The sequence below is a fragment of the Rhinolophus ferrumequinum genome, chromosome 27 (genome assembly GCF_004115265.2).
Source record: "Rhinolophus ferrumequinum isolate MPI-CBG mRhiFer1 chromosome 27, mRhiFer1_v1.p, whole genome shotgun sequence".
In the NCBI taxonomy this organism is placed as follows: domain Eukaryota; kingdom Metazoa; phylum Chordata; class Mammalia; order Chiroptera; family Rhinolophidae; genus Rhinolophus; species Rhinolophus ferrumequinum.
Window position 1 is genome coordinate 144,799 of NC_046310.1, and position 22,882 is coordinate 167,680.

General features: G+C 53.7%; 2 protein-coding genes across 4 annotated transcripts; both read left to right on the top strand.

Annotated features, from left to right (window-relative positions):
- Positions 1 to 1,476: 1,476 nt before the first annotated feature.
- LOC117018471 (NADH-cytochrome b5 reductase 1) lies at positions 1,477 to 6,189 on the top strand. The gene is made up of 9 exons (XM_033099441.1): positions 1,477 to 1,637; positions 1,906 to 2,055; positions 2,146 to 2,218; positions 2,675 to 2,781; positions 2,986 to 3,115; positions 3,677 to 3,760; positions 4,550 to 4,635; positions 5,060 to 5,159; positions 5,424 to 6,189. The coding sequence occupies exons 1-9, from the start codon at positions 1,623 to 1,625 to the stop codon at positions 5,594 to 5,596; spliced, it is 918 nt and encodes a 305-aa protein (XP_032955332.1). The 5' UTR covers positions 1,477 to 1,622; the 3' UTR covers positions 5,597 to 6,189.
- Positions 6,190 to 8,227: 2,038 nt separating this feature from the next.
- ADIPOR1 (adiponectin receptor 1) lies at positions 8,228 to 22,204 on the top strand. Of its 3 annotated transcripts, none has more exons than XM_033099440.1 (8): positions 8,228 to 8,395; positions 14,516 to 14,748; positions 16,213 to 16,260; positions 17,691 to 17,862; positions 18,308 to 18,494; positions 19,408 to 19,595; positions 20,859 to 21,052; positions 21,345 to 22,186. In XM_033099440.1, the coding sequence occupies exons 2-8, from the start codon at positions 14,608 to 14,610 to the stop codon at positions 21,471 to 21,473; spliced, it is 1,059 nt and encodes a 352-aa protein (XP_032955331.1). In that variant the 5' UTR covers positions 8,228 to 8,395; positions 14,516 to 14,607; the 3' UTR covers positions 21,474 to 22,186. The 3 variants fall into 3 exon arrangements, with proteins under 3 accessions (XP_032955331.1, XP_032955329.1, XP_032955330.1); XM_033099438.1 differs by having other exon boundaries at positions 8,230 to 8,395; positions 16,213 to 16,329; positions 21,345 to 22,204; XM_033099439.1 differs by lacking the exon at positions 8,228 to 8,395 and adding an exon at positions 8,437 to 8,752 and having other exon boundaries at positions 16,213 to 16,329.
- Positions 22,205 to 22,882: the final 678 nt, after the last annotated feature.

The window sequence follows — 22,882 nt, forward strand, 5'->3', positions numbered from 1 at the left end:
GGTTACCATAGAGTTCAACAGGAAGTCACGGCTAGAGAGTAACAAGGAACCAGCTGTGCCCATAGTCCTCCCAGCTCTACTGAGTAAAGCGTCTTAAGATGTCAGTTCACTTTCAACAAAAACAATACATACTGTGTGATCCCATTTGTATGAGTTCCTAAAAGAGTTCTGGGTAGTGGTTACCTCTGAGAAGCAGTGAGTGGGAGAGCGTACACAGGGTTTGGTTCCCGGCTGAGCGGGTCCAAGGGCAGAGACCGAAGGCTGGGCAGGCAGGGCTGGAGCTGCGCTCTTAGGCGATCGTGGTTAACGTTGGTGGCTCCCGCTCGCGGGCCGCCTGGACCACAAGTGCAGGAGCCGGGCGCTCAGCGACTGCGGCCAGGTGTTCCCCCACGCCGTTAGGGCCAGCCCCCCACACCTTCCGCCGCCACTCACGCGCCCCCTTTCCCGCCCCACACTCGGTCAGGCCAGCCCCTTCCATCTCCCAGCCACTTGCGGGCCTCCACCCATAACGCCCCCGCCCCTTTTGCAGCCCAATCTTAAAAGTCCCCGCCCTTTCCAGCCCGGCCCTTCCGCCCCCTCGTCAGTCACGCCCTTTTTGGGCTCTATTTCTCGTCAGGCCCCAGCGCTAATGGTTCCCGCGTCTTCCCTTCCCTCCCCTTCCGGCCCTACAACGTTGATCAGGCCCGCCGCTTCAGTCTCCCCGGCACTAGCATTCCTCCGGTCGTGAAAGTACCCGCTCTTTCCGGGGCGCCCCTCCCCAAACGATGCCCTGCTCTTGCCAGTCTCCGCCTCTCCCGGCCCCACCCCTTAGCCCTACCAGCCCCCGTCTTGAAAGTCTCCGCCCTTTTCTCCCCAGGCGCTCGTAAGGCCCGCCCCTTCAGGGTACTTGCAGTTTTCAAGCAGGCCCCGCCTCTTCTGGCATTCCCCTTCCGGCGTCCCGCTCGTAGCCAACCCCTCCCCTTCAGCCCCCGCCCCGCGCTTGCCAGGCCCCGCCCTTTCAACTCCCTGTCTCTTCCGGGTCCGCCCTTTCCGGCACCGGCTCCTTCCACGTCCCGCCCCTTCCTGCACCGGGGCTTTCCAGGTCCCGCCCTTTCCGGCACCGACTCGTTACAGGTCCCGCCCCTTCCGCCGCACTGCCTCCTTCCGTTCCGTCATTTCCGGGTCCACCCTTTCCGGGCTCTCGTTTTTCAGGCCCCACCCCTTCTGGGCCCGCCTCTTCCGGCACCGGCGGGTCCAGGTCCCGCCTCTTCCGGCAACGGCTCTATCCAGGTCCCGCCCCTTCCGCCACCTATCATCTTCCGGTTTCGTCATTTCCGTGTCCGCCCTTTCCGGACTCCTATTTGTCAGGCCCCACCCCTTCTGGGCCCGCCCTTTCCGGCACCGGCTCGTTCCAGGTCCCGCCCCTTCCGCCACCTTGCCGTTTCCGGTTTCGTCACTTCCCGGGCCCGCCTTTTCCGGGCTCGCCCTTGTCAGGGCCCACCATTTCCTGTCACGCCCCCTCGCCGGCCCCGCCCTTTTCTGGCCTCAGGTCCCACCCAGGCCAGGCCCCGCCTCCTGCCCGCCCGGTTGCGTGTTGTGGGAGCGCTCCGCGGGCGCGGCGTTGGAGGACGCGGAGCTCGGTCATGGGGTTCCAGCTGGTGAGGCCCTCGCTCCGTGTCCTGTACCCGGGGAATCCGTTCCATCTAGTCTGGGCACTCAGCTCCGGACCCGGGGGTCTCACCGCCCTCCCCGCCCTGGATGCCGGGGTCCCATGACCCTGTCCAGGAGACCCTTCCGACCCGGGCCTGCTCCCGCGCTGGAGCTCGCGGTTGCCACCCTCAGGGCGGCTGGTCGTGCGGGACGGTCACTGCCTATGCCCGCGGCTCTTCCCCCGCGAGGTGGTCACGCTGCCTGCTCTCCCCACAGAACCCAGGCCTGCTGGCCTCCCTGGGGGTGGGGCTGCTGACTCTGCTCGGCCTGGCTCTGGGCTCCTACTTGGTTCGGAGGTCCCGCCGGCCTCCGGTCACGCTCCTGGACCCTAATGAGAAGTACCTGCTGCGACTGCTGGACTCGACGGTGAGCGGGAGGAAGGGGGCGGGCTAGAGGAGCGGCCAGGCCCCCCGCGGTGGTCGGGATGCCCCGGTGAAACGCTCACCCGTCCTGCAGACCGTGAGCCACGACACCAAGAGGTTCCGCTTTGCGCTGCCCACCGCCCACCACGTTCTGGGCCTGCCTGTGGGTAAGGAGAGCGGGGGCAGGCGCCTTCCCCTGCCGTCCTAAGGGGGTGGTTCTCCTGGAGTCTCCTGAAACGCGGGCTGGGTCTGTTTCCTCCCCCCCTCGCTGGGAGGTGCCCCTGGGCCGTTGTAACACTCAACAGTGCTTTCTCTTTCCCGCAGGATTTGCTCATAGCCTCCTCCCATTCCCAGCAAACACTAACTTTCACCCACTGCCCAGACCCTCAGCTCCCCTGCTGCTGCTGCCAAGGTCTGGGCAGTAACCGATCAGGGTTTCTCCACGGGGAGGGACAATCCATCAGGGGGCTCAAAGGTGAATGGTCCCTGTCTGATGGTTCATTGGGACAACAGTGGGAAGCAAGACGCCCTTGCTCTCTCCAACATCCCTGAGGTGTTGAAAGGTGACAGGAATGCAGCGCGTCCATAAGCAGCCCTTACGTAGGTTTCTGCATGGTCTCCAGGCAAACACGTCTACCTCTCTGCCCGAATTGACGGCAGCCTGGTCATCAGGCCATACACTCCCGTCACCAGTGACGAGGACCAAGGCTACGTGGACCTTGTCATCAAGGTAAGGGGGTAGGAAGGAGCCCCAGGGGCTCCTCAGCCTGGTCTTCCTGGGATTTGTAGAAACGCCCAAGGTTGGTTTGACAGCAGGAGATGCATGTCCTGTGTGATTGTGGAGGACGTGTGTACCCCAGCTTAGGGAGTGTCACTCAGCAGGCTCAGAAATCTGTGACGGTCCCAGCACTATGCTTCCTGTCCTGTCTCTCAGGTCTACCTGAAGGGTGTGCACCCCAAATTTCCTGAGGGAGGGAAGATGTCTCAATACCTGAACAGCCTGAAGATTGGGGATGTGGTGGAATTTCGAGGGCCCAGTGGGCTGCTCACTTACAACGGGAAAGGTAACGGCCCCACTGCTCCAGGCCCTGGTCCTCCCGGCTCGGTGTGGCCGTGGGTGCGTGTCGTGTCAGCCCTTCCCGTATGCACAGCTCTGGAGTCATAGAAAGGCTCACTCTCAGCCCTGTTTGCCACTTGCCTTCAGCAGCCACAGCAGCGGGGAGGTTTTGGGCCTGTTCCCTACCCCCCTGAGCTGTTTGGAGAGCTGGGGGCAGCTCCCAGCCTCCCCCGGGAACAGCGGGTGCCTTACTGAGCCTCCTCAGCTGCTCTGTGCTGCTGGGAGGGTCGATTCCCACCTGGCCCCCTGCCTGTCGCCCTCAACAGGGAGTCACCCTCTGCCAGCGGCGGCTGATGACTCATGGTGGCCCTCACCATTAGTAACGAGGGACATGCAGTCCTGGTCCATTGTCTCAAGTAGCATGGTGCTGCTCAGCTCAAACCCCCACCCACACGCCAGGGTCAGATTTCACGCAGCTGCTAAGCTGGCGTGGCGTATTTTTAATTCTGCAGCTGCCATCTTAGCTTCCTTCCTGACTTCGTTCTTCTGCCCCCTCTTCACTTCTCAGGGAATTTTAGTATTCAGCCTGACAAGAAATCTCCAGCAGAGCCACGAGTGGCGAAGAGCCTGGGGATGATTGCTGGCGGGACAGGTGTGTGTCAGTGGGGCCACCCTCCCGCCATTGCTGATGTCACCACAGAAACTTGCAAGTGGTCCTCAGGAGCTTTGGCGGTCATTCCCAGCAGTGCCTAGGGCTCCCCAGTACTGAAAAAGTCATAATCAGGTAGAAACCAAAAGAATTTTCACTGATAGAATGAGAAACAAACCATGTGGGCTCTGCCGAGAGCTCACGTTGAGTGGATTTAATAACTTTTAAGTGGGACAGAGAAGCAGCGAGAGGTAGTCAGTCAAGAGGAAAGAAAACTGACATTTCCGTGTAGGAGACACTGTGCTGGTCTTTTACGTGTGTGTCTGTGAAGTAGGTCCCACCCTTCCGTCTTACAGATGAGGAAATGCAGCTTCACACAGGGCAGATGGTTTCCACTGGTGCCCCGGTAATGCACTAGTGCCCACGTGAGCTGGTGCCAACCCACGTGCACTGAACCTGCGAGCCCAGTGCTCCAGAACCATCACGTGAACCATCACTTGTGACCTGTGAGTCCTGGCCAACAACAGCCTGTGAGGGGATGAGTCTCAGACTCGTCCTTAGAAGGACTTGAACAGTCAGTCCACTTAGGTGAACACTGAGTGTGATGACAACTTGTCCTCCAGACATGAATTTTCATGAGTTTGGGGCAAAGGGCATATCTATCCAGAAACTTGGGTGCAGGATGACACAGCAGGGGACCGGCGGTGAGCGGGTGGGTTCCCACAGAGGGCCTGTCGCCTAAGAAGTGGGGGCAGGAGCACCTGTGGCACGTGTGTCTCTGGTCTCGTGCAGGGATCACGCCGATGCTGCAGCTGGCCCGGGCCATCCTCAAGGACCCTGAAGACCCGACTCAGTGCTTTTTGCTTTTTGCCAACCAGGTTGGTTTTCTTTCCTCGGTCCTGGGACGTCACCGTTGAGTGGCTCAGGCTTATACCAACGGGCCTGTTCTAGCCTCGGCCCTCGGTGCCCCCTGCAATGTAGAAGGTGTTCTCCTGCCATAAGGGGCAGGGTGTTGAGCCAGACTCCTCCCCTGGCCCCAAGGAAAGCAGAAAGGAGAACGTTTCAGGAACCAGGCCTGAGCGTAGCAGCCTGCTGCCTGGGTGTCCTTAGATGTCCCGTCGTCTTCACTCCTGTGCATGAAGGCTCTTCCCCTCCCCTTCCCGTCATCCTGACTCCCTGACGGTCCAACTTATACCTGGGACTTCAACGTTTTTTTCCGCTCCTGACTGGAAAGTGGTTACAGCAGAACTTTCGTACTGGGCCTCAGAGGTCCCTAAAGCCCTCGCTCCCGTCTCATTTCAGACGGAAAAGGACATAATTCTACGGGAGGACCTGGAGGAGCTGCAGGCCCAACACCCCAGTCGCTTTAAGCTCTGGTTCACTCTGGATCACCCCCCAGCAGGTACCGCCCCACTTCAGGACACCCCAGAAGCCGGGCCCTGGCACCGTGTGGGTTCACCGTGGTCTCCGGGTCCCTTCCTTCCAGTTGCTGCTCACGGGAGGCAGCAGGAATGATCATGCTGCTGAGGCAGGCTGAGTGTAGCCACCAGCTGCCGCTGCCACCTGACACCTCAGGAGCCTCCCGGGGCCCTGGCCCCCACGTGGCTCTGTACCCCTTGCCAGCACGGGTCTGGGTGTCAGTTGTCTCCTCTTCTCTGCACTTCAGGTTGGGCCTACAGCAAGGGTTTTGTTACTGCTGACATGATCCGGGAGCACCTGCCCGCTCCAGGGGACGACGTGCTGCTGCTGCTCTGTGGGCCACCCCCCATGGTGCAGCTGGCCTGCCACCCCAACCTGGACAAGCTGGGCTACTCGCAAAAGATGCGCTTCACGTACTGAACGTCCTCTAGCTTCCCGGTCCCGCTCCTGCCCTGTCCCCAGTCAGTACTCATGCTGTAAGCCCTAGATTTCTTCCCGACAGGATCGGCCTTTTGTCTTTCTCTGGAGCAGAAATCTGGGTGGTACCTGCAGGAACGGCATCCCTGTAGCCCTGGAAGCCACACACGCGTGTGCACGCGCACGCACACAACGCCTCAGGTCAGCCTGGGAAGCAGTCTCTTCCATGGGCCAGAAAGAAGCAGGTACATTTGCTCCAAGACGAGCCAGTTTCATGGTAGAGTCACTCTCTTCTTATGTCTGATGAAAGGAACAGTCTGTGTCGTGGATTTTACTTGCTGTTTGGTGCTTCACTCCTTACAGGTTCTATGTGCCTGCTGAATGGACTTCTAGAGCTAGTTACAGAGATGGCAGGAAAGGGGGGTGGTTTCTGCAGACCTCATAGGAGGGAATCTGAAACATGTATTTGTGTGTCTGTCTGTCTGTCTATGCCCTTGCCTGGGCTGGAGGGCAGTGGCTCTCCACGGGCTAAGACTGCTGCTTGTGGCAGGAACCTCTGCTAATAAACGGGGCTGAGGCCCCAGTGTTTACCTAAAGGGCCGTTGTGTCTCGGGTCTTTGTTTCCAAGCTTTCATGCCTGAGAATTTGGGAGGAAGGCTTTCCTAGCACACAATTTCTCCCAGATCTTACAGAACCTTTGAGCAGTTGTACCATGTGCTGAAATAAGACCTGCCACCAAACTCAGTGACTCTCTTAACTGCAGTCTCAGCAGAAACAGGAGCTCAGCCTCTCCCTGGAGGCTTTTAAGGTGGGGCAAGAATACAAGTTGGAGGCAATGCTTCCTGAGCCCAGCTACCCATCACAGTGGTCCTTCTTCCTTCACCACCATGTTCACCCTTAAGGGTACCTTGTAAACAAAGTATAGCTTTCTGTTCAGAAGGTCTCCTCTAAGAAGTAACCTGACACCACCAGCCCTGGGCAGAGTTGGTGGCCCACGCCCATCCCTCCTGACTGCACTTCCCTCTGCTGTGACAGTGTGACCCAGTCCACTCCCTTCTCCCAGGGCCTGACAGGGCAGCTTCAGAGCTGGTTAGTCCCACTGGGACAGTCCCATCAATCTCAGGAGGAAGTCACCGTTGGTTTTCTGCATGGAACTATGTATTGCTGTCTGTGCGGCCCCTGAAAGAAAGGCTGGGGTACCTGAGAATTCACTCGTCCACAGGGCAAAGTATCAGTACGTTGTGTTGCTGGTATTGCAGCAAACATTTCTTGATGAGCTGGTATGTGTATGCCACAGGCTCTGTGTGCAGTGGGGACACTTGACTACCTCACCTCCATAAAGGACAGCCTTGCTTAAGATTGTTGGGCGCTGACAGGGAAGCAGCCCAGCAAAGAGAGCGTCTCACCCAGAAGCTCACCATGTCGTTTTGCCCTGGCCTCTGCCTCTTCCACTCAAACATTCATTAAGGACCTGCCTCGTGCCAAGCACGGAGCTCAGCCTGAGGATCCGATGGTGACCGAGATGGGTCTCAGCCCCCAGAGAACTCATAGTGCAGAGTAAGATAGACCACTGGGAAATAATGACAACGTGCTTGATACTGTGGTGGAGACACAGGTGTGGGCAGGGGAGGGGCAGGAGGAGGAGGAGAGTCAGGGATGCTGAGTCAGCAGCCGTGGACCAGGCACTGCTAAGAGCTCGCCACATCATTTCATCTTTCCATCATCCTGTAACTCTAAGATGAGGACATGGTGAGGCCAAAAAGGAACACCCACGGAGCCATAGATATGGGATTCATGCCACTATATTGTTGCTGGCGGGCGGCTGGGTTGGAGACACAGGAAGCAGGAGCCACACTGTCGGCAACCCGCCGCCCTAACTGCAATCCACGCCTGCCAGTCACCATCTTCTTGCTAGCCCCCACATTTAAGTGGCCAATGGCCCACCAGTTACAGCCGACAGCCAACCAGCCACAGCTGATGGCCGTCCAATCACAGTTGATGGCCATTTACTACCTGAGCCAGCACCTTTCCCCGTGGAAACTGCTCTCTGGAGTTCTGTCCCCACAGTGGTTATGGTCAGGTTCCTGTGCAGGTATCACTAGTTACGCACCATCCTTTGGACAACGGAGGAAATGGTCCCTCAAGTCATTTCCCGTGTTGCGTGGTTCAGAGGGGTGCAGCACCACTCTGTCGTCTCCCATCTGGGGCCACCACTCTGGGTGCAGCGCGGCAGCACAAGCTGGGATTTCCCGGGAGACTAGCTCGAACCGATTTCGCTGTTTATCAGGAAATCACAGCGAAACTGAAGTCTCGCCCAGTGCCTCGCACGGGACAGGCGCGCAAGGAGGGACCGCGTGGTTGAAGAAGGAGGATTCAGCAGCTCAGGCTCCCGGCGTTGGTCACCAATGAGATGCAAGGAGTGTCCCCGCGTGGAGGGCAGGTGCACGGGAGGTGGTGCGGCATTCCTTCGCGGGGTGAGGTGCAATTCCCCGAAATTCCTCCGCGTCACGCACCCGGTGTGCGGCTGGGGGTGTGGCCCTCGCGAGCTGGGGCTCACGATTGGAGCAGAGCGAGGGGGCGTGGCCGGGCGGAGCGGGCCTGTGATTGGCCTGCGCGAGGGAGGTCGGGTGGGAGGGGAGCGACCCCGCGAGCGGGGCCGCGGCGCGGAGGTGACGTCGAGTGTTGCGCGCCCCTTCCGGCCCGGGGAGCGTAGAGACCGGGGCCGCTCGGCCGCAGGCCGCCTCCAGCGCCGCGAGATGTAGCGCGGGGTCCTTGGTCCGCAGCTGAGCCCGCCTCCCGGCCGTAAGTTTCCGGCGCCGCCGCGGCGAGCGAGTGGGCGGGGGCCGGTGGGGCGCGGGGACCCCGGGCGCCTCGGCCCAGGCCTGCGGCGGGGCGTCCTCGGCCCGAGACCCCGGGACCCCGCGGGCCTCCGGCTGTTCTGCGGTCCGGGTTGTAAACATTTCCGGCCCCGCCCACTGCGCGCCGCCTCCCCGGCGACCTCAGAGCCGCTGAGGGCGTGGGGGCTGCCGGCTGCCCAGCGGCCAGCAGTCCCGGCCGTGCTGTGTTCCCGGCCCCCAGCGCGTGAGACGTCAGGACTCGGGCTCTGACTCGGGACGGGTCAGGCCAGAGCTAAGTCCGCTCCACAGGCTGCCGCCCAAGGCAAGTGGGGGGGCGGGGCGGGGCGGGGTGAGCTCCTCGTTCGCGGGACCGCGTCTCCCAGCGGGGAACACCTGCCTTTGGTGGCCTGGGAGCCCTGAGGGTCCTCCAGCAGCCGTGTGCGGCAGCTCGGACCCTGACACCGACCCCACCGTGAGGTTGCAGAAGGGGAGGGTGGGGGACGATTGACCTTTATTGAACGTTAGCAAAATCTAAACTGCTTTGGAGGACAACGAGATTTCGTCCCCTCAGAAATCCGGCATTGACGTATGCCATCTTACGTTTGGGGTTTTTGGTCTGCACGCCTTTGATTTTTAAGAATATAAAAGAGATAATATGCTTTCCCTCAGTTTCTCGTGCTCATAGGCGACGGTGGGAAACTTGACGAGGTGCGTTTACTGTAACACAGACCCGGCGTCCCGAGCGGTAGGAGGTCCACATGGCACTTACTAGGTGAAGCATTTCCCGCAGGTATCAAGAAGACACACCACAAAACAGCAAGGATTTAAATCAAGTGACCACTCTAATGTAATGGCTGGTTCTTCTCCGAAATGAGGTAGTAATGGGTCTCTTCCTGGCCCTTCTCTCTCTCGATAGGGTTGGGTCACCTCTTCTGCCACAACTTCTGTTCCTGGTGTTTTATCGCATCTGCACAGTTGCTAGGGACTTAGGCCTAACAAGTGGTGCTAAACAGATTGTGGTACCAGGGTAGCCGTTCCGAGCTCACAGCCACTGAATTTCGTTGTTCCAGAAGTAACTTCTGTTACTATGCAGTGCTTGGTACCTACGGCAGCAGTCTTAGCAGCGGGTGTGCTACCTCTGGAGGTCTGTCTTGAGTAGACTGCTGTAAAACTATATCTGCTTGCAGAGTCGAGTCTGAAAGCGTTTTGTTCTCAGCAGCCAAGAAATTCAGTGATTCCCAAGGGATTAAAAAAAAAAAGGAAATAAATAAATTAATCAACCACTTGCCTGCCGGTAGGAAACAGTCTCAGGCAGGAATCAGGAAGCTGCACGAATCCACGAGGCTGCTGATGGAGGAAGTACACCATCATGTAGGCTTTTAGGCTCTTTTCAGTTTTTGCAGTCTGGCCTCTTTTTACCTTCCCAAGACGCGCTTATGGAAAAGTGGGTTCTTCACTGCCATGAGGGCCAAGTTCTTTCAAGGCTGCTTTGGTTCCTACCGCGGTGCCCTCCTGGAGTGCCCTGTTCCCATCTTTCCCTGTCAAGGTCCTTTCTTACGTCTTCCAAGAACCTTTCCTGATCATTCCAGCGAAAACGCAGTCCCCCCCCAGCACTTAATGGCATTTGGCTGTGTAGTGATGTTAGTACGAAACAAGTTATTGCCCCTCTTAAAACAGAGGCCGGCAACCCTGTGGAGTTCCTTTCTGCACCTCGTCTGCGTAACCACAGGGCTGTGCGTTTGTCAGTAAGCAGCAGGGGTTCTCAGGTGGGTAAAAGGACCTGCACTTCCTTCTAGGCTGGGAAGTGTGCTCCCTGTCCCCTGGGACATTTCCCAAGGTCTGTGTTTCCCTATAATTATAGCCAAACTGAAACTCTTTAACACACTGGATGCATCGTTTTGTGCCATCACTTGTGATCACACTAGAGAAGTAAACAGTCATCTTTCAATCCAGAAGCTTTAGTAATTATGGTGGGTTTTTCTGGAGCTAGTACTCATCAAAGTCATTACGTTTTGTACTTAACGTCCATGTGTCCGTCCCTAATGTCACCCCTGGACTTTGTTCCTCTCACTATGCTCAGTTGACTCCCTTTTCCTGCTCAGAGTGTTGGGGGTGTGTGGTTATTATTTATGATGTTCGGAGTTACCTTGGATTGAAAGGTCCTGAAAGTGCCCTGTGATTGCCTTCAGGCTTACGCCTCGTTGGCTTTTGTTTCACTGGGGCTTCCGGGACGTAGTGTTGGCTTTTGTTTCATTGGGGCTTCCGGGACATAGTGTGAAGTCATCACCGTGTTGTGTAACTTCTGACCATAAATCTGTCATGTACTGGTCAGCAGGTATTAAAAACGGGCTGGCGTGGAGCTCCTCCATATGCTGTATACTGTTTGCTTTTTTTTTTTTTTTTTTTGTCATGGCATTTGAAAAGCTTACCAGTCTGTTCGGGATCAAAAGACCTCTTCTGTTAGGAGAACTTGAACTGGAGAAAAGCTACAAAGGAAGTTAGATTGAGATTTTCCACTTCAGACTCTTACGTCAGTGACTGTGCATCGAGTAGGAAAGCGGAGGCCTGTCACCGGTGGGTAATTTTCACACAGGGGCCTTCGCCCTGACTCACCATCCCCAGCAGTGCTTTGAGCACCTGCCCGACAGAGAGAGAACACAGAGGAGAAGATGGCTGTGTCCCTGTCTGTATTACCGCTGGCCTAGGCCTGCTTACCACGATGGCAGTTGGGTGGGCATGCATGCACCTACCCATGGAATCTCTAAGGTCCAGTGACCCCCAAAATGAAAACTTCCAGAAACTTTGTGCCTTTGATCCGGGGAAGGAGTGTGCCATAGCCGGGAAAATGTCTCAGAAAACTGCAAGGGAACTAAAGTCTCCGCTAAGTGGCTGGTGACTGAGAATCAGTCCCCCCAGGTTTGGCACAGGGTCATCTCACTCACAGGAGCACAAATGCCTCCCTGCATCCACAGCTCTGGTCATTAATATCACAGCTTTATCCAGTTGGAAAGCTTAGTGGTCAAGACTTATTCACTGGAATTGAAATCCCATCAAGAATGCACTCCATGGAGTTTGACCCAATTCTATTTTGCTATATTGGGCATGGTGAATTTGAGGGGAAGTGTGTTTGCTCTAAAATACCTAGGATACAGGAGATTGGTAGAAAGTTGAAGTGTATTTGGCTTTCCAGAATGTTTTCAGAATCAGTGTTAACACTTTGAGGGTTTATGCCGGCTTTTTAGAATAGAGACAAAAATGCTTGGAGTAATCCCGAGTTATCTGTGAGCGGTTCCCGGTCAGAAGTTACATCTTCAGGGCCTTGTGTTATTACTTGCTCTTCTTTCTTGCCAGACCTCCGATCCCTGTCTCCCTCCCCTGTCTGGGTTGCTACAGTTTAGAAGACCAGAGTGGACAGTGGGCTTTGCTCACGTGCTGACCTCCTTGTATGGAGTTCAGTGCATGATGACGTGGTGATGAGTCGTAGCTGGTGGCTGGTTTGTGGGTTAACTGGGGTGTTAGGGTTAGTGACTGGGTCTAGGAAACAATGCTGAGGGGAGGTGTGGAAACTGGTGATGGAGCAGCTGGAGAGAATGAGAAGAATGAACAATGTGATTTCTACTGAAAGGGAAAAAATTTGGGTTATGGCCAAGAGACTAAGGTCATGCTAAGAGAATGCTGGACCTTTCAGATCCAATGAGAAAATTACAAGAATACCAAACTAAGTTCTGCATCTGACCTCTGACCCTGATGTCCAACTTAAAGTTGGTCTATGGTATTCTCCTAGTTATACAGAATTCAGAATAGCTGAACTTAGCTTGTGGCCATTCTGCTTTAGGGGTTCGTCCCTCCACAGCCCTCCTGGAGCAGTGACTTTGTGCATACCACAAGTTACCTGTGCCATCTGCCTGTAGGCTGTTTGAAGACAGTGATTTAACTCGTTCAGTTTTGTATTTTGTACAGTACCTTAGACTGCCTTAGGGTGCTAGTGCTAAATACACTTGTTAAGTACTCGGAGTGCGTTGGCTCACTCTGGGGAGAAGGATGGGAGGAAGTCCCACAGCAGAAGAAAGAGCATGAGCCCTTAGCCAGTGATAGCGGTTAAGAAGACACGTGCTTGCTAGCTGGAGTGCTGCCTCATTCGTTCATTTGTTCATTCATTTGTTCGTTTGTTCATTTTGAAATGTGGGTTCTGACCCAAATCAGGGACGTGTGTTAGTTTGTTGTCTGTGTAGTGTTGTATCAGAGAACCTGGGAACAATGTTTTGGGCTGCCTCTGAAGTGCTGGCAGCAGCGTATCCTCCTTCTGAGGCTTCCTTCTGCAAATGCTCAAAGCTACTCACACAGATTGTTTCCTAGGAAAGCTGTTGAGCAGATATATTTCACGGGGAGGAGAAGTATATTTTGTAGTCAGCCTGTTGGAAAAGCCTTCCCAGTGTTCCTTCTCGTGTGGGTTACCTGTCCCCGGAGGTTCTCAGGGGCCTCGTTTCCTGTTCTCCATGGGCTCGGTTGTTGGCTGTGACGGTGAGCTGGCACCTGACTTGTCAGACTCTTGCACATTTGAAGGAAGAGGAACTTAGTGTTGACACCATGTGACACCTACAGCGAGTTAATGTTTGCTCTCTCGAACTAGATTTGCCTGTTGTTTCAGCTGTGCTTTGAGTTAAGCAATGGCATGACTGTTCTGAAACTTGAGAATTGCCCTCACCTAACTACCTAGACCCAGTTATAATCCCCGAGAAGGAATTGTGACTGCTCTTGAATGCAGAAAGACGTCAAAGACGTTGGTGTAGTGAACAGCCATGGGAGGTAGGTAAAGTCTCTCCCTCAGGAGCAGTGTCATGCTTACTGCCCGTTATAAAAGGTGCAGGTTCCCTAAATTTAAGGTTCCACCCCTGTAAAGCAACTTACTCCATGGGCAGGTGTCACCTGGCAACCAGGGCAAGAAAATGCTGTCATTCTCGGTACTGCTCTTTCTGTGAATAATGAACTCCTTTGTTTCTGGGAGGAAAAAACTAGTAATTTACAAGATAGTTGAAGTCTCTGGGCACTTTATCCCTCTTTTCAATATTATTTTCATCTCTGAGGCCTGATTAAAGACTACTGCCTGGAATGCAACTCAGGGAAACCTGAAGTTTTTGAGACTTTTCCTAGAAAATGGACTTCTGGGTTGCTCTGGTTTTCATAAAGGATCTGTGTGCCTGTCTCCAGTTTCTGAAAAACCAATCCGAGCGGGGCCTCGGTTATGATCTGCAGGGGCTGGGGCAAGGCTGCCTCCTTGTCTTCAGCTTCCTGCTTCCTGGTACCGCGTTTCCCCGAAAATAAGGCCTAACTGGAAAACACGCCCTAGCATGATTTTTCAGGATGACATCCCCTGAACATAAGCCCTAATGCGTCTTTTGGAGCAAAACTTAGTATAAGACCCGGTCTTATTTTCGGGGAAACAGTAAGTTATTGGTTACTTTAAGGAGAGATTGTGGTGAAAGCTTGTTGTCCAAGTGTTGAACCAGGCTGTAATCCCACTATAGAATTAATAGACTGGATAGAAATGAACCACCGGCTCCCAGACCACAACACACAAGGCAACACCTGCCAGGGTTGGAACCCCGCTGAGTGGAGTTGGCATTTAAGTCCTTCTAAGCCTGGGAGGTCTCGTAGTAAATACAGCCAGGCATCGACTTCATAGTTTTGCTGCACAATCTCAAAACCACACCTTTCTTGGGCAGCATAGCTGTGCATGATGGGCTGGTTCTCACTAAATGGGCTCCAAGGCCGGTGGCAGGGAGTTGAGGATGGGTAGCTGTTCTTCTGTGGTGACAGTTTGGTACAGAAACCACGGGTGCTTTGAACGCAGGCAACCAGGTGTTATATTTTCAGCCTCGTTCATAACATTAGCGAGGTTCTCAGTAAGAGGTGATACTAAAGAGGGAGAACAAGGCATAGATTTCATTTTAGCGGTTAATTGGCCTTCAGATTTGGAGATGGTGTGAGTTGATTAGCTAGTGTCTTACTCAGGCTTGACTTGTGGAAATGAAGCTATAAGAGGAATAAATGGTCAGCACCCGTCATGTTTGTGTTTGCTTTTTAGTGTCTGCCATCACACGGAGATCTCTGCCCTCCGGGGCTGGGGCCCCAGCCTTTCCCTGGGCTGAAACTGCAGGATAGCAAGGGACCAGCCAGATGTCTTCTCACAAAGGGTCTGCGGTGGTACAGGGCAGCGGGGCTCCTGCCAGTAACAGGGCGGCAGACACGGTGGAGCTGGCGGAGCTGGGACCCCTGCTGGAAGAGAAGGGCAAACGGGTAATCGCCACGCCAAGCAAAGTAAGTTGTCTTCCCAGGAGTCATTCCCTGCTGAGAGTCTCTCCTTACACCTCTGTCCATCTCCATTTTTTAAGATCTCAACTCCCTCCCCGAAAAGCGAAACCCCAGCACCCGGGAACGTCTCAATCTCTGTCCTAATCATGCTGTATTACAAGTATCTTTTTATTTGTCTGTTTTTCCCACTGTTGGCTTTTACGAGTTCATGATCTTTATAACCCCAGTACTTAGCACAGGCCCGAAATCCAGTAAGTGCTCAGAAAATGTCTGGGAGTGAATGGAGAAAGCTGTTAGGATTGGGTTTGGCTTCATATAACAAAAATCGTTATAGCTCTGACAGGGTAGTCGTCTGTCTCCAGTAAAGGAATTCTAGAAGGAACCAATCCAAGGCCCGACGCAGGCTCCACTCGTCAGGCCCCTGTCGCTCCTCTTCCATTCTGAACTGTTACCATCACTCCCACATCCCGGCCAGCACAGAAGAGGGAGGGGAAAGGAGGAGGAGGCCCACCGACTCTGGAAGGCCTCTCCACACTGCTCATTACGCCCCTCGGGCCAGCACTTAGTGACGTCGTTAACCTTCAGCTGCGGTGGCCGTGAGGTGCTGCAGACTTCACCGTCAGGCCTGCGTAAAGTGACAGTAACGTTGTCGTCCTGAACAAAACCAAGGACTCTGTCACTGAGAACAAGAGAGAGTATTGGGGTAGGCCGGCGGAATCTGTGTCTCCAAGTCTGAGGCCATTTGCTTACCAGGGACCATCAGCAGGAGGGAGAGAGAGCCTAGCTCTGCGAAGGGGCCGGAGAGCCAGGCCCTCCATCCCCATGTTTGCAGTCTTGGCACAGAGAGAAAAGCCTCTCTCCTGGGTGGGCTTGTGCTGTCCCGTGCACACACTTTGTGTCAGGGCTCCTTTGGGTCCAGGAGGCAGCGGCCCTACTGTGGAAGCAGTTCTGAGGCCCTGGTCCTCCTGGGAGCTGCTGTGGATGCAAAGTTTCAGTCGCTGCAGCCTCCCCAGTCAGTGAGCAGGGAACTGCAAACAGATGTCAGTTGTCAAGAGCACCTCTGAAACTCTGGCTTTCTCAGTGTGTTGAGAATTCACTGTCTGGCAGAGAAAAGTATTTGGGAAGTACGGGAACTTGAGAACCACTCTCCTAGAGATTAGGATGGGCCATTCAGACTTAAGGAACATTTAGGACTGGTGTGCTAGTCCTGAGTCGCTCTGGTGCCGGTGCCCACCAGCCTTCTCCTGTGTGCTGAGTGGAGCTTTCCCTCCAGCATTTATCTTGAACTAGTGTTGTAAACTCATTAAGTACCATGCTTTTGGAGAAGGGCCCCCAAGGCCCTGTGCCCAGGAGAGAGGCTGGACACCAGGTATGGAGGTGGGTTTGTCTGGATGCTCCTGAACTGCAGTAGTGTGGTTTATGGGCCGACTCCTAGGATTCATTTTTGTTGCTTTTTTTTTTTCCCTACAGGCTGAAGAAGAGCAAGCATGCCCAGTGGCCCCAGAAGAGGAGGAGGAGGTGAGGGTCCTGACACTTCCCCTGCAAGCCCACCACGCCATGGAGAAGATGGAGGAGTTTGTGTACAAGGTGCAGCCTCCGAGCTTCTGTCCTGGAAGGGGCGGGGCCACGGGCTAACTGGGCATTCCCAGCTGGCAGGCGTGCACTGGGTTGAAGAGCCTTTACTCCTGTGGATTTGTTTTTACTTAAGGTGAAGTAAATCCAGGGAAAGGCTAGCTAAATTTCTACTGCCTGATGTGTTGGGCGTTGTTCAAAATATATTCTAAACCGGGAGTTCTTAATTTTTTTTGCTATGGATCCCTTTGGCAGTCATTAAAATGTGAAATAGTAATATGGGCTCCTTTATTAGTACATAAATATGCATTAATTATAAGCTATAACATTTTATTAAAATTTATAAGTTCTAAGTAGTGATGAATAGAAACAATATTTTGATATACTCAAAACTAATGTGTGGAAATACCTATGCTTTCTGTTGGTGACAGAGTCACAAGTTCTAATACTGCTGTGGCTTGTTCACATTTACAATTGAGGGAAATGTTAAATTTTAGTTAAAGGTGAGTGAAAATGAAGATAACTTTTTTCCATCCAAATTTCCATCTACTCCCTGGATTCTGTCCACTGTCTATGTGTCCTAGGTCACGAACCCTGCTCTAAAAAGACAGTCTCAACCTACTAAGAATCTAGAATCTAATGAGGAGAAGGATAGAGCAGGGGACAGCCAGACTGTCCTGGAGGAGAGTGACAAAGGAGAGCGAAATGTATGGTTTTAAAAAGCCATGTGTATAACTTCTAGTTCTTTCTTTTCATTCACTAGATGATTTACTTTTAAGTTTGAAATTTCAAGCAGCGTAAAGTAGGTCCTGCCATATTTTTTTTTTTAAAGATTGAGAAACAGTTACCTCAGCATAGCCACATAAACTAACACGACTCTGGAACATCGAACAAAAGGGTCAGTAGCAGGAGAGCCTCGTTCATGCTCTTGGGTTTCTGCCGGTCCAGGCTGGTCCCACCATGACGTCAGTAGCCTGCCTGAATCCTCCCAGACTGGCTCTGTCCTCTCTTGTCCTAGGGCTCTGCTCCCAGAGAGTGTATATGCAGTTGACTCTTGAATAACACAGTGTTAGGGACGCCAACCCCTGCACAGCTGGAATTCCATGTACAACTGTGACCCCCCTCCCCAAACTGCAGTTGTCCCTCGATATCTTCAGGGAGTTGGTTCCAGGAACCCCCCGCCCCCGTCCCCATACCAAAGTCCGCGAGTCCTCACGTCCCTCACGTGAAGTGGCGGAAGTCACTGCGGTCAGCCTCCACATCTGTGGTTGGTGGGGTCTGCCTGTGTGAAACCTGGGGACAGGAGGGCCGGCCGTGTTTGCCGTAAAGGACCCATGCGGCTCCAACCACGTTGTTCCCGGTCACCTGCACCCTAGGTGTGGGAAGGCCGCTGGAGGGTCATCCCGTACGACGTGCTCCCGGACTGGCTGAAAGACAACGACTACCTGCTGCACGGCCACCGGCCGCCCATGCCCTCCTTCCGCGCTTGCTTCAAGAGCATCTTTCGCATCCACACAGAGACCGGCAATATCTGGACCCATCTGCTTGGTGAGCAGTCAGGCGGGGAGGGCGGTCCTGGCCGTCCCCTTAGTGCCAACGGGGTGTATGGCCTTTGTCCCTGGGAGGGAGCACAGGGTTGTTCTGATTGCTTGAGCGTGGCTGGCGTTGGGCCAGCTTTGAAGCTGCCACTGCGCTCATTGACGCCATCGCTGATCTTGAAGCGGCGGCCGGGGTGGTGGGGTGTGGGGCGGGGCGCCTGGCAATGGGAGAGGAGGTTGTGCTGCCTGCAAGGGCTGTCCTTGCCTGGGCGGTTCCTCTCTTTCATAATTCCCACAACCAAAGGCCAGCGTTCTGAAAACTGGTCCTTTGGTCTGGATTTAGATGAGCGGCACCCTTTTCTGCTGCAATTCAGACTCGTACGGTAGCAGTCACTACAGCAGGTTTTGGTCCCGCTGTAGCAATGCTCACATTTGCCTCTCCTCTTCTCCCTCAGGTTTCGTACTGTTCCTCTTTTTGGGAATCTTAACCATGCTCAGGCCAAATATGCACTTCATGGCCCCCCTGCAGGAGAAGGTGGTTTTCGGGATGTTCTTCCTGGGCGCCGTGCTATGCCTCAGCTTCTCCTGGCTCTTCCACACCGTCTACTGTCATTCAGAGAAAGTCTCTCGCACTTTTTCCAAGTAAGTCGAAAGAACGTCAGTAGGGACAGATAGTGCACTGTTGTCATAGCTGTGGTCCAAGTGCTGATACACTGACACCTCCAGGGACCCCTGACAACGCCCACGGGCCCAGCGGGAAGGCTGGCCGTCTTGTGGGTGTGACAGGCAGGTGACGAGCTTTGCTCTTAACTCCTTCACGCCAAAGTTCATGGCAGCCTCCTCCACAGAAGCAGCCACCTGCGGGGACACTTCCGCCCTGCGCAGTGCTGTCGTGAAGCGTGGAGAACAGCAGTAGTCATCCCTCCCGTTGGCCCAGGGAAGAGCAGGGCATGGGGGCGGGGGGGGTGGAGGGGGCAGCCCCCCTGCCACCGTGAAGTGGAGCTTATCTGGGCTGCCCACACGTCGCTGCCTGGCTCAGATGTCCGTCATCTGAGCTCCCAAGTCCCCAACGTGGAGCCTGCAGTCCATTTGTTGGCTTGTCCTTGTTATTCTGGGCTTTGGTGGTGGTGGTGCGTTACTCTGTTTGTCCCCAACACTGGTAACACAGATCCATTTGAAAGATTTACAAAGTCAGTTAGAACAGTAACCCTTAATACTACTCCCAATGTAAGGGTTTTATTTTTAGAGCTCAGCCTATCAGAGCCCTTCCTGAATGTGAAGCAGGGAACCTTCTGGATTTAAGTACCCAGGAGGGGAATGTGGCTGCTCACGACTCAGGCAGGGAGAGAGCTCTGTGACCGGGATTCTTAGCGACTTCTCCTCTGTAGAATAGACGGGCTTCATCTTGTAGTACAAGATCCAAGACATAGGGCAGGTTATATGGGAGCTGAGGGTCAAATCTGGGAGCCAGTGAAGAACAGAAAGAACCAGGTAGACGAGCCGTTGGAATTCTTCATTTCTCCACTGACGCGTTTCATTTTTGTGTCTTTTATAGACTGGATTATTCAGGGATTGCTCTGCTGATTATGGGGAGCTTCGTCCCCTGGCTCTACTACTCCTTCTACTGCTCCCCACAGCCACGGCTCATCTACCTCTCCGTTGTCTGTGTTCTGGGCATCTCTGCCATCATCGTGGCCCAGTGGGACCGGTTTGCCACTCCCAAACACCGGCAGACAAGAGCAGGTGGGTAGGAAGACTGTGGAACCTTGAGCCCCACAGCTCAGCCCTGGGCCCTAAGGCGTGCGGTTTGGGGACCCCAGCCTAACCCTGGGTTGTGTTTAGCACTCGTGGAACAGCATGGATTTTCAAAGCTCTCTTCCCCCAAGTTTCATAATGTTTTAACAGAATGCTAATAGGACGTTTAATTACCACACTGGCCAGTTAGCTGCAAATGTAGAAATGACTGCTCTTACATTTGGTTTGAGAAGTTAAAACTGACAAAACACAGTTGTTGTAGTGACATGAATCCTAAGCATTCAAAGCAAAGGGTTAAAATTAAAACAGCTCGACTTGTTCTACCAGGGAGTAGAAGATTGGTTTGGTGAAGGACAGACCTTGAGCATAAACACTGGTAACGACTGTTGTAACAGGCGCACGCCCAGACATCTGTGAGGTCTCACCTCATCTCTTCTACTCACATCTTACTGGAAGTTAATGGCGGTGTTAACGATGTCAGTAGGACATCAGATCGGTGTACAGGCCACGCTCACAAGCAGTATTCACAGCAGTCTGGCCGAGCCCACACCACAGGCCTGTCACAGACCTTAAGAAACATCACCTAGGCTTTATTTTAAGCTTTACTGCTTGCAGCAGCACACCGATTACCTCTTTTGACTTAATTCTGGTGTGTTTTAACCTTTGCTTAAAAGAATCAACTATTCATCAAGCACCGAGCACGTGCCAGGCATTGTGCTCTGCACGTGTGTGGAGGAGGGAGTCCAGCCTGCAGTCGTGTATGGTAGTGTCGACACATGTGCCCAGCTCCCCTTGTTTGTGAGTCCCCACAGTCACACACAGCTGCTGTCGGGGTACCTCTCCCTGCTCGGGGTCACAGGCCTGCTGACCGAGTCTCTTATGACCTTAATGATGGGAAACCCATCCTGCTCCTCTCTGGCCACCGGAAGCCTGGCCGTCGAGCTTCCGTACCCAAGTCAGCTATCAGGGGGTGTGGACAGACCATTTTGCCTAGGTTTCTTACCAAATGATAAAGAGTGTGAGATGTGGGTTCTTGGTCCTTAGAAGGTAATAGCTTTATAAGCATTTACACAGTCTTTTTCCCATTCTGGATGTCCAAGAAGTCGCTGCTGACTTCTTCATCTTGTGGCCAAATGTCCTAAGCAGGCACTGGCCACCAGAGAACAGCTAAGAGCCATGGACGCATGACTGCAGAGGCGTCAGTGCCTTGGTGGAGTGGCTGCCTCGGGCTGACGGCTTCTGTCTGTGCAGGCGTGTTCCTGGGCCTGGGCCTGAGCGGTGTGGTACCCACGATGCATTTCACCATCGCCGAGGGCTTTGTCAAGGCCACCACGGTGGGCCAGATGGGCTGGTTCTTCCTCATGGCCGTGATGTACATCACTGGGGCCGGCCTCTACGCGGCTCGAATCCCTGAGCGCTTCTTTCCTGGAAAGTTTGACATTTGGGTAAGAAGCGGCTCCTCCCTGTGATGGGTGGGGACTGGCCTGGAGTTAAAAGGGCAGTACGAGACTTCGGGTCGGGCACTGTTTGTGGTACATACATATACATGGGAGAAATAACCAACATTAACATTTTGGTGTATTCCTGACAGGACTTTTAAAATTTTTTCTACAACAGATATATCACTTTCATGATAAAAAATTTTAAGGTGCAACTAGGAGAGGTAAATGCTTTCTCCGCCTTACTCCCAGTCCTTCCGTGCCACTTCCCTAAGGACTCTTCTCGTTGTCCCTACAGTTCCAGTCTCATCAGATTTTCCACGTCCTGGTGGTGGCGGCAGCCTTTGTCCATTTCTACGGGGTCTCCAACCTGCAGGAATTCCGCCACGGCCTGGAAGGCGGCTGTACTGATGACTCACTCCTCTGAGCCGTCTCACCGGAGGGCGGGAGGGACTTCCCAAGTGCTTTTAAACACAACTTCTTTGCTGAAGTGACAGGAAGAGTCTCAGTTGTCTGTTTCTAGAGGAAACCTCTTAGAGAGTTGAGTCCGAGCAAGCTTCAGCCCACTTCCCACCCTGGGACAGTAAATTTTCCATTTCCCTGGCTGAGGGAAGGTGGGGGTGGCCACACGTCACCATGCCCCTCCTTGGCAGTCCCCTCAGCAAGGCGACTCTGTCCCTGCAGAGTACTTTGAAGCTCATGTTGAGATTTTACCCCTCCTCCAACCATTTTGGGGAAAAGTGATGAACTGGGACTCTTCGGAAATTCTGTTTCTGGAAGAAAAAGTCCCTCCCTTACCGCGTCCTTACTTTGTAACCTGGCTTATAACAGGCCACCGTTTTTGTAGCACACTTTTCAAAAACAATTGTAACCGGTCCCATCTTTCCAGGGCCTGAATCTGCTTACACAGCAGGAAGAATAGAGTCACCAACTTTGATGCAGCCCGGCTAATCATGCAAATGTGTCCAGGCTTCAGATAACTTGAGTTTCAATGTTTTTTTTTCTTGGCAGAGTAATGTAAAATTAAAAAGGGGAAAGATATTTAATATTTAATACTAAGCTTTAAAAAGAAATCTGCTATCATTGCTATGTATCTTGATGCAAAGACTATGGTGATAATAAAAGAAAGTACAGAAGACAGTTAGTGTCCAAAGACTTAACATGCGTGGTCTCAGCCCTCTGCACTCTTGTCCGTGGGTTAGAATCAGCAAAGTCATCTCAGGCCCTGCTGAGGCACACATCTGGGTCCTCGGCATTGCTCGGCCAGCACGCGTGGGCCGCGGAGAAGCCGACTGAGTTCCCAGCATCTGCTCCTCAATACAGCCTTGTTTTTCTCTACTCATTGCACAGAATTTGACGAGAGAAATTCGCACACTGTATCACTTTGTAGTCGTGAGAAGGCCCTCAGAGGTGTCAGGCTGCGTCCCTTTTGAGTATCCAAGGTCAGCACATCTGAGAGCTTAGTTCCTTTCCGACTGCCTGCCATGCTTACGGTTGTGTCGTCAGGAGGTTAGTCCATGCTTTCTGTGCAGTCGTACAGTGTCACCTCCCAGCTAACGGGGGCAGTTAGGAATCTTCCTGAGTTACAAAGATGGGTTCACGTCAAGGTTAGGTTTGTACACTGGATGAATAAGGGATCCTTTTAAAGAATAATCTGACTAGGCTGACAAACAGGAAGTTTCTCAACCTCACGTGGTAATCAGGGAAATGCAAGCTAAAACCAAAGTGTGACTCCACCTCCTCCTTCCGACTGACAGATTAGATAGAAGCCCTGACACTGAGTGGGTGTGGGTGTGGGATGCCGTTGGGAGCAGGACCAGGGTGTGTGGACATGCG